General features: G+C 45.5%; 1 protein-coding gene across 1 annotated transcript; it reads left to right on the forward strand.

Moving 5' to 3' along the window:
- The first annotated feature begins 7,263 nt into the window (after positions 1-7,263).
- Positions 7,264-10,232, forward strand: abraa (actin binding Rho activating protein a). The gene is made up of 2 exons (XM_062545108.1): positions 7,264-7,981; positions 9,150-10,232. Exons 1-2 carry the CDS (start codon positions 7,358-7,360, stop codon positions 9,597-9,599), a joined length of 1,074 nt encoding a protein of 357 aa, XP_062401092.1. The 5' UTR covers positions 7,264-7,357; the 3' UTR covers positions 9,600-10,232.
- Positions 10,233-11,168: the final 936 nt, after the last annotated feature.

Below are 11,168 nucleotides of genomic sequence, written 5' to 3' on the forward strand. Positions count from 1 at the left end.
GGTTGTCTCATTTTATTTACTTTTTTTTGCAGCGTGTATTTGATAAAGTAACAAAAGGGCATTGACAAAGAACAAGCCATTTTATTACCATTAGCGTCACAAGTGAATGGGCTGCCCCATTAAAAGGCTATTTTTCACTTGAGGAGTCATCATTGACACTGACTTTGCCCCAGTTACTGGGCTGCAGGCCTCGAATAAAGTCTCTCCCTGTTCCTCTAGCTGATGCCTCAGTACAAACCAGGGAACATTGCAGGGAAACAGAGGAAAACAGCAGTTTGTTAAGCAGTCCCTTAAGCAGAGAGAGAGAGAGCAAAAGGGAGGAGGGGGGGGGGGGTTCTTCTTGTTTCATTAGCAGGTTCTTTGAAAGTGAGCTGGCCAATCAAGTTGCATTGTATGGGAGCTTCAAAAAGCCAACTACTGTGTGAGCTGTTGTATACTGCCTGCCAAGCCGCAAGAATAATTTTTCCGCTGGAAATTTGTATTCATTGCTTTAGATTTTGTTTAGAAATGGTTTTCTAGAACAGGTAGATCTTTATGTCCACAGCACTGGATCTGCTTTAATCTTTTATAATACAGTAAATGATCCAGGCAGACTCCTACAACACATATGACTCATTGACTATATGCACAGTGATATATCTGCTTGCACTGGTATAGCAATACTCACTTTGAGTGTCCCTTCATTCTGTGTCACAACAGTGCTGTTCTTAATGAAGGAACCCTTTGCACATCTACACCCACATAAATGAGATGATGTGGCCCTCTGGTGGCCAACCCCATCCACCTACTGTACACACAGACATCAGGGTGTATATACCCTTACCTCCTACAACACAGACGATCAGGCCTTGCTGCTTGTATTGCCATTGTGGCTCGGCAGAACCTTAATGGATGACTGGAGCTTACTCTGGAAAATACATAGATACGGCCACAGAGAGCAAGACAGTTTTGCTATAGAGTTGATATGATCTGGGAAAATTGTTACTATTAAAAGTGAAAGGGTTGACAGCGTTATTGACATACTGTATTGTCCCTTAGAATGATAGGTTCTATTTATACGTTTTGAGTAGTTCTGAGATATTGAGCTTCAATGTTTTAGAATTAGAGTAGTGATGATGAGCATCACTAACAACAAGCATCTTTAGATACAATGTCCAAAAATGCATACAACTAGAAGAAACACCGCACCTCACCTTAAATTGCCACAGAATAAGAATATGACAATAGCTCAATTTTGACAGAAATGTCTGATAGAACCTCATCATTCCAAGGGGGCGATGTCTGTCAATCCTGTGAATGGAGACAACAGAGAACGGATCATCTGTGTTCTAGAGGCATCCAAACTTTCTTTGGCTCCCCCATGACCTCGATTCATACTCTTTTTTCACACATTCCTTCGACTTGAAACTTCACTCAGTCTTCAGAGAAACTGGATGAGAATCTAGGTTATCAAATGTGTTCTATTTCCAAGCAACACCAGACAAGTCGCCTTTTTTTTTTGCAAAAAAAGTGTGTCCTCTCCTTCACAAACCTCTCATCTGCGGGCTACGTTTGTTTTCGCTCTCGGGTTGTACACGGTAGGAGCTCTCTGGTGTATTTGAGGAGTCTAAAGTGAACTGGAGCTTTTTTTACATGTTTTAAAACTGTGTCAACACTTACTGCAACTCTCTCTCTCTCTCACACACACACACACACACTCACACACACACACACAAGGACAGATGGAGAGAGAGAGAGAGAGAGAAAGAGATAGAGAGAGAGGGCGAGAGAAAGAAAAAGAGAGAAGCTTATCTGTGGATGGGATGCTGCCTGATGAGGGCGCTATAGGCTACACAGCACCATAGCCCAGGCCATGTTGAGAGTTATGGGCAGGAGCGTGCCACAGTGCAGTGCAGAGCCGTCCGTCAATGCAATTACAGCCATTACTGCTTTCACACTAGCAGAGTGCGGCTTTAGGATGACGAAGAGGAAACATCCATTCCCTCGGTGGCAGAGTGGGACTCTTTCCTACTGCCTCTCAGGGCACTTTGAATGCACATGCACTACTTTGTGTTTGCAGTTTTTGCATATGTGCTTCATGAGTCTGTTTGATAAGGAGCACGTGTGATCATATGGAGGTGGATGTGCTAGCTGCAGAACATGTACGGTGATGTGCTTCAGAGGAGCTGGTGCATGCAATAGAGGCATGGAGCTGCTGGAAGGTACGGTATGCATACATGCATAAAGGTACATTCACACAGAAAGCATTTAGTCATTGTATGTTATCTGTCTCTGTCTGTACACATGGCTGCTTATTGAGTAATTAACTACACATTAGAGCTGGAAAAACATCAGAAACGGCCCAGTTCTACTGTAGCGCACACCGGATCGTCTGGCGGCCCACATTTCTGTTGTGGTGCCTCTCTGGTGGCTGAGTCCTGCAGAAACCCAGTTAGCTGTGAAGAGCATGGAGAATCACCTCCACTGAAATAAAGAGGGCTGAGTTTGCCTGCGATGCCCCACTGTTTGCCTCCCATCTCAATAACACATAACGTCAGCGGCATCTCTCTGGGTAGTAAATTACAGAACCTCCGTTTAATAAGTCAGAAATATTGTGAAATTTAATCATCCAGAACTGTTCTCTTGATAATTAACTGCCAGTCGGGGATACGCTGCATTTAACATCCAGCTTACCATCAATTTTTCATGTGTCACTTTTCTGGTGCATGCAATTAGCAGGTATCCTCTGCTGGTATATTAGCTTAGCGTTCAGAATTCAGAAATAGCTTGTGTCGCCCCCTCACCTTTCATTGCATGTTTCCAATCTGCTGTCCAGAGGCCATAAAGTAAATATATGAGGGGAGGGGGGGTGTTATGGTGTTATGGGGGGTTATAAATCTACTACGAGAAGGGGCCTCCAGTGCTGGCAGTTCTGAATGCTTATGCCCTGCTCTCTCTCTCTCCCCCCCCCCCCCCCCCCCCCTCTCTCTCTCTCTCTCTCTCTCTCTATGACTCATTCAGTCTCTAGTGCAAATTACAAAGATGAAATATCTATTTCCTACAACAAAACGCATAGCACAAAGGTCCCAGTTCTATTGTCTATGCTGATTATCATATATTTAAATATATTATATGTATGTGTATATATATATATATATATATATATATATATATATATATATATATATTAATGTATAATGTCTATTTTATGGTGTTCTGAATATCAGAAATGTATGATATAAAATATTTAAAAGTCCTTTTTATATTTGGTGAACTGGAGTTTTGAGCTCAATGTGATATCCCAGTCCAAGCCTCCACAGTCTCCTCTCTTCCCTCCACCATGATTGCACTCATTAATGCATCTTTAAGGGAGTGGAAGGCAGGAGTCTATTTTGGAGTGCTGTCTTTGAGGATCGCATGCATGGCGAACAGGTGCTCCCACCCTGCTGCTGCGGGAATTATTCAGACGGCGAAAATCACTGACTGAGTGACTCACGGAGACGCACACACGGAGACAGACTCGCTCCTTTCATTAGGACGCACGCATGACATGACACCACAGATATTTCTGTCATAGCTTTGACTCTGTCGGGGCCAGAGGCGCTTTCCTCTTACATGTCTTACTGTTGTTTTCTTTGCTGTGTCAAACTGCAGCCTACTCAAGGTTAAACCGTTGCATCATTATTTAACACACTGCCTGCTCGTCACCCACTTCTCTCTGTTTCAAACTTCCTATCTGGGCCACGGTTTCGGTGTCGTTTAGGGAAATGAAAAGAAAAGTGTAGGCCTATGTAGAACAGTCTTGGTGATTGCTTGCCGACTGGGTGACCGAATCCCCTCAAATATGTGCCCAATACACAGACAGGAAAGTGAACGGCGCGGTGCATTCTGGATGCTTCCAAAAAAGAATCCCAGGCTAGAGCGGCAGACAAAGCTTGGTAAAAATACTTCCTCTGAGAATATAGTTCAAGGGCACATTTCTGGGTCAGGTTACCTATTAAAGAAAGAGAGGCAGGCGGCAGCAACAGTGTCCAGGAATACAAAATGACTCTTTGTGGTCCACATCAGTGGTGAGCTCATAAGTAGAGTAATTATTAGCAGCGCTAGGCTACTCCACTTCAACACAATGACCTCACGCTTGAAATAAAATATTTTGCCTGGGTCACAACGGCACGCGCAACACTTGTGGAAAACATATCTGTGGCGTGATGCTTCCTGTAAAGATAGCCCATGTGTATTTCTTGAATCCTGTGTAAACAAATATAACAGAAACAAACTTAAAAGCAATGGCAGTCACAAAGGCAATAGCAGTCACTCTAGTAGGCCTAGGCCTACTGTGCTGGTAATGAAAGTGACCTTCATCAAACACTCTCTGAAGGCGAAAGTGTTTCACAGGAGCTTTCTAAACATCCTGTAGAAGAGACGTTTCCTGTCACCAGCTCGCTGCCTGGCGTCATCGTATAGCACTGTGTGTTGATTAGCTGATCACGCATTCCCCTCTAATGAGTGCTATGCAGATGCAGGAGTTATTCAGACACGCTGAACAGAAGACCGCCTCACATCATGATGCGACAGCTTTGGCCTGTGGTGACAGAAGACATTTTGCAACTTCCTTTGGAGGAATAATCTAATTAAGCTATTCGATTTAGGGGCAAGATTTTCAATCACATTTTTGTTTTCAAATTACTTCCCATCTCTCAAATTACCACTGAACAGATAAAGCTTTTGCTTTTCCTGATATGTAATCCCTTAAGAGGACAGAGGCAATGTGCTAAAGGGACAATCAATGACTCTAATTAATTATACTTTTTGTCAAATTCCGTGATTTGCATATTGCATGTTCTGCTTCTTGGAGTTCTCTATCTCTCTGTTGCTGTGCATTCAGAAAATGCTGGTGTTTGTACTCAGTCCAAGCACAAGCACAATACAAATATGTTGGTGTGGACACACTCTATAGGGGTGTCATTACTCTCACCAGAATCACAGATTGTGCCTTTAAGGGAGCAGGTTGGTTTGACAGATGGATACCTCATACTTGTCAAAAAGCACAAACATACTCGGGCATGAGGAGGCTGTTGTGAAAGGTGCCAAGTTTGGTATGAATGCACAAAAGTGTTGCCAAAATATGGATGCACTTTCATTAACACTGAGCGCTGCCTTTGTTCAACACTTTTGAAAATTAAACTCTCTATTACACCTTCTGTTGGTGAGTCACGATGTCCTTTTTGTAAATGAAGAAGTGCGAGTAGAAAAGTTAAATATGGCTCAAGATGTGTCCTCAGCAGACAGAAGAGGACATGGGACATGTGGATCATTGGAAACACCAGCGTCAGTCATTGAAATCAGATGTCTCTTACCGGTGTGGAATAAGCCCAAGGAGGTTGTAGGTTACAGTGATTTGAGAATTATACCCAAGGGATGTTGTTGGACACGCAAAGCAACAAATCTCACTTAGTTGCAGGGCCTTTTGCTTTTCTCAAACCATTTCATGAAGTTAAAACTGTTTTTTCCAAATGTCAGAGTGTATTTGAGTGTACACATGTATGGAAAAATACACTGAATGAGAGAGTAAAAGCATGTTACATATACCAGACATTTTTAATTTCACAGAAGAATCTTATACAGCTGATAGAGTCAAAAGCTTCGTTAATGGTGTAATGTAAGCCAATGTTTTGACACAAACAATGACAAGATCATGACAACCTGGAGCCAAAAACAGATGTTCAGGTGCGTAATGTGAAATGTCCCAGCACATACTGTACTGTAAGTCTGACCATTTTTGGTTGCGGGGCTATAACCTGGATCTTCCTGTTCACCAGTCACTCCAGTATTTATGCCATGTTTATGCAATGACTTTTGCATTGCAGCCCTTTCATCTCAAAGGGCTGATGCACTTTAAAGTTCAATCAGTAGCGTTGACTTTTACGTTCTTACCGGGACCTTTACATAATCATAACATTCCATGATATGTAACGCCAGGCCTTCATGTTTTTCTCCCAATGTAATTTAACCAGTGCAACTCAATGACACAACATGCGGAACAAGTCTGAAAGACGGTGTTGAGCGCCGCATTGTGAGAAAGGGGCGAGGAAGCAGATCCTGTTACGTCTGATGCAGAGAGCGACGTTAGCCACACTCCTCCATACATGAGTCACTCAGCCGCATTCTGTCACGGCTTAACCAAAATAGGCCGAGCAGCTTTGGCTTGTTGTACACCACAATTAATTCATTTCCTCTCCAGTGTGCATCCTGAAGGGACTTGAGTGGGAGCGGAAACCAGCGTATGAATTAAGACATGGCCCATCTAAAGGAAAGACATCGTCCTGCCGTAATACTGTTTGGATACACATTTTGTTTCATTACCTCAACTCATTGTCACAGGTCTAGTCAACTTACAATTCCTATATGTCAAAAGTGTGTTTTTTCCAGTGAATGTGTTGGCTTTTGCCTTCTGACAGGATCACAGGCATCAAAATCTACCCTGGCATACTAGTAGCAGGAAAGGGAAATCTATGCTGCCATACTCTTAACCTTTACTGTCATCACAACAAAACAACCTGCTTCCATCATATTGTACAATCATCCAAAGTTGTGTGTGTCCATTTGTGCATATATTCATTGCTACTCTTATGTAAGAGCTTCTGTTTTTATTTATTTGTTCACATAAACCCATGAAGTCAGGTGGTCATTTGAGCAGCGTGACTCAAACACCCAGTTTAAAATGTAAATATGCCAGATGGACCCCACTGGTTCGTTGTGGCTGGTCCAAGGACAACGATCTGGCCCAAAATAGCCCAGCTCATGTTTTGCCGAGCAGGCCCGTGTATCAATCAGCAGAGGCCAGCACATGCAGCCTCTCTCAAAAATAGATCAAGTCATAGAGTGTTGGCGAGCCACCCAAAAACAGCCATCCAAAATAACAAGCTAATGCTCAAACGCGAGTCCTTCTGGTGACAAAAGCTGTCTAAGTATGTGGGAGTGAGCTCATCTTTTCACTATGTGAGCGGCAGCCGTGCTCAGAGGCAGCTAAAATAAGAGATATTAACCGTTTCCTCGGGAATGAGGTTGTGTGTGTATGTGGGCTAGTACGTCAGGCCAGGCAGGTCAATAGGATTGCCGTTGCCGCTTGGCTCCACATGGCCACCTGTTGCCTGGGTCGCCCCCTTGGGGAAATTCCTATGGCGTGCGGAGGTCAGCCCGATCACCATGTGCACACCAGAAAAGTCACGCCTCCGGACCCCAACATTGCTTCCTCTCCCCTCTCGTATTTAAAGCCCAGCACCCTCGCTGGAAGGCTCCAGAGGATTACCTTTGCTTCCCAGGAGCCCCCTTGATATTTGCTTTCCTATCACAACATCACACAGCACTCCAGGCAGCCATGAGCGCAGCGACAGAGGGGAACCAGCAGTTCACGCGGGTCGTGCGGAAGATTAAGTGCGCGGCGATGGTCAATAGCCTGGCCAAGAGCTGGCAGGGCTGGGCCAGCGCCAACACCAGCAAACAGGACACCATCCCCGCGGGCTGGATGCCCGACTCCATCATCGAGGACGCGGAGAACAAGGAGCAGGTGATGAGCGAGGTCAAGCTGCTGGTCAGCCCCCGCGTGGTGACCGTGGACGCCAGCGAGGACCCGGGAGAGGGCATCATCCGGTCGGCGGCCGTGCCCAAGAGCGTGGCACTGCCGCGGGCCAGCGAGTGCGGCGGCGGCGGCGGCGACTGGGTGAACACCATGAAGGAGAAGCTCAGCACCAACCAGGTGGCGCCGTCCACCGACGCCAAGACCTTCCTGGGAAACGAGTCGCCCACCAGGAGACGCTTCTGCGGGTCCAAGGCAGCGACGAGGACGGCCGGCGGGCAGGCGGGCAAGGAGGAGCGGAAGCTGAGCTCACGCAGCAGCAGCCTGGACACAGAGGACAGCGGCCTCGGGGAGGACACGGCCCTCAGTGACCATAGCGACCAGAACGAGGCTGACCAGAAGAAGAAACCCGTGGCCAGACCCAAGGTATGGTGTCAGCACGTGGGCTGGATGAGCCCCTGCTCTAAGCCTATTAACTTTAATGAATCTCCTGCAGTCAAGGAAATACAATTTAGTAGGGAAGCAATTAATTGTGCTTGTCTGTTCACTATCACCTTGTTTATTGTATATAGTTTAGCATTTTGTGGAACAAATATAACCGTACATAATATTGGGACTCATACTGTAAATAGACCAGACATAACAGATACTCCGTATTACACATGAAACCATAAATTATTTTAAAGGGATGTTTTTACAGTAAACAGCATGTGTCTGGAAAATTTTACTTGCCCTTCGAATGACAACACAGTGTTTTGACACAAAGTCAAACATGTGTCTGTGCACTGGAAGTTATGAGAACATAAATATAGTCACATATCTTTCCAACTGACCTCAAAATCATTGGGATATCTCAGATAGCCTTGGTGTTGGCCCGGATTCAGCGGTGTGTCGCAAAGCCTCTTAATTCAGAGAGGTTTCCATCTTAGATTTCACTAGACACATTCCTCACACTTCGAATGACAAGTCTTGAAAGATGCTCCCTTCAAAGCACGTCACAGCGCAGAACATGTGCCAACACGTGGACTCTTGGCATGACGGTATTTTATTTTTAAATGGCGGCAGCATTAGCCAGTATTTGTGAGGACTAGAGGACTAGGACTACTGTATCCATAAAAGACTGTGGCAGCCTAGAAACCAATATAAAAACTAGAAGAGTGCTTAGACCGTGGGGTGCAGACCTCCGGCAGGCCAATTGCTTTATCTTGTACTGTTGCAGAAAAGCTTTTGATCTGGATCTGTTCAGACATGCAATGGGCTCTTCCTCATCCAATTCTACACCCATCCCCTACACCCCTACTGGCCTACATGAACATCATCATCATGTGTTAGTCCTGTTAGAACAGACAGATTGACAGATAAAAACAAACAACAAATATCAACATTCCTCTGGCATGAGACTAATTAGTCATCATCAATAACGTCATTCAATTTCACTAACGAATTGTATTGTATTCATATTCACAGAAGTCTGGTAAAGGTTATTGAGGCTTTAATGATGTTTAAAAACTGGACTGTCCAGGTTTGTTTACTGTATAATCTTATCCACACGTCTACCAGATGTAATATCCTCAATGTCATCCTTCCTCTACAGATTAGGGTGAATACTATGTCGGACATCAAGAACAAGTGGCAGAAGTGGTCTCAGAGCCACGTTGAGAACCAGAAGCTGAACCCCTTCAGCGAGGAGTTTGACTACGAGCACGCCATGTCCAGCCGCCTGCAGAAGGGCGACGCGGGCTACGGCCGGCCCAAGGAGGGCTCCAAGACGGCCGAGCGCGGCGACCGCGCCCAGAAGCACATCCACAAGGAGATGGACGAGATGTGCTTCATCATCCGCGACTTGGGCTCGTGCATGGGCACGGTGGACAAGAACGGCCACGTCTACGTCACCTTCGGCCGGCTGTTCGACCGCTACGTCAAGATCTCGGACAAGGTGGTGGGCATCCTCCTGCGCTGCCGCAAGTACAAGATGGTGGACTTCGAGGGGGAGATGCTTTGGAAGGGCCAGGACGACCACGTCATCATCACTCTCTTGGAGTGAGCGTTGGCCCCGGGACTGAACTGAGCTGAACTGGACACCTGAACTGACCCACTGACTAACTCTAAGAGCTCTGACTGGTGCTCTGCCCATTTACACAGCCTGTCGGGCAGCTGGCCAGCTTGGCACGGCCGTACCACAGGGTGGCTACATAGCCTCCATGCTATGCTAACCACAGTAATCCTTCACCCTAATCACCCGATGTTTCTACTGTTAGCAATACTGTATTGAAAAAATAGGCTAAGTGCACAACTGTCTTATGACAATTGTGAAATATGTGAAATAGAGCGTATTTTTATTGAAAAAAAAAATGGTCAGTTTTTTTTTGCCATTTGTATTTCATTGGTAGGCCAACATTCTGTTTTCATAGTCACCACCCTTCAAGACAACTTATGTTCAAGACAACACCTTTGTTTACAGTCACCTCACAGTAGGCCTAATGTTAAGATTTCTTTCAAAATGAAAGCTAGCAGACCTTCTTACAGAAGAACATTTTATATTTATTAGAAAATGTAAATGTCAGTGTTTTGTGTTTATTCTTCTTTAAACAAATGGCGGGTGTAATTTCCTCTAACAGCTCAATGCTATTCTCAAAGCTTTGGTTTGTGACAGGAAATAAAGTCTCCTTGCCAAAGACTGTTGGTCCTCTCCTCTCTGTGGCCTTGAATATTTCTGACTCAGAGGTTAAATCTTTAAATATATTTCCTTTGTGAAGAGCCAGTCATCCTAGCAACAGCATCAGCCTTAGCCAAGCCTGATACATGAATGATATGATTGTTCATATTGTGTGAGCGTGTGTGTGTGTGTGTGTGCGTGAGTGCATGTGTGTACGTGTGCAATTGTGCATGTATGTGTGTGTGTGTGATCACGTGTGTGTGTATGTGTAGTGCTGGTGGTGGTGGATGTGCATAAGAGTGCGCATGCAGGTATGTGAGCGTTGTGGATCACGTATGTGTGTGTGTGTGTGTGTGTGTGTGTGTTTGTGTGTGTTCGTGTTTGTGTGACCTTAATTCAGGTTGATCAAATCAGAGGTTCGGAGGTGCACACGAGCAGACAGAGGGGAGCCTGGAGGAATGCCAGCCGCGTGGAGAGGGAGAGGCTGTGTGCACGTGTGACATTCACCGCACAAAGGACATCCAACAGCCACTACCTTCACCTGCACACACACACACACACACACACTCTCTCTCTCTCTCACACACACACACACACACACAGACTCACTCACGCTCTCTCTCTCTCTCTCTCTCTCTCTCTCTCTCTCATACACACACACACACACACACACAGACTCACTCTCTCTCTCTCTCTCTCTCACACACACACACACACACACACACACACACACACACACACACACACACACACACACACACACACACACACACACACACACACACACACACAGACTCACTCACACACACCCACACGCACTGCCAGCTTCTACAGTTGGCCACGTCCGGACTCCTAGAGTGTAGCTGATTAGTCACATAACACAGCACCTTGCATGGTGGCGACTTGATTTGTTCAGGGGGTGATTTGTATCGTGTCTGTGTTTATGTCTAGATAAGA

Source organism: Sardina pilchardus, chromosome 9 (genome assembly GCF_963854185.1).
Source record: "Sardina pilchardus chromosome 9, fSarPil1.1, whole genome shotgun sequence".
NCBI lineage: Eukaryota > Metazoa > Chordata > Actinopteri > Clupeiformes > Clupeidae > Sardina > Sardina pilchardus.

Coding starts and splice junctions, on each gene's coding strand:
- abraa (XM_062545108.1), top strand. CDS start 7,358: ATGAGCGCAGCGACAGAGGGGAACCAGCAGTTCACGCGGGTCGTGCGG. Junction 7,982..9,149: donor AACCCGTGGCCAGACCCAAG/GTATGGTGTCAG, acceptor CTTCCTCTACAG/ATTAGGGTGAATACTATGTC.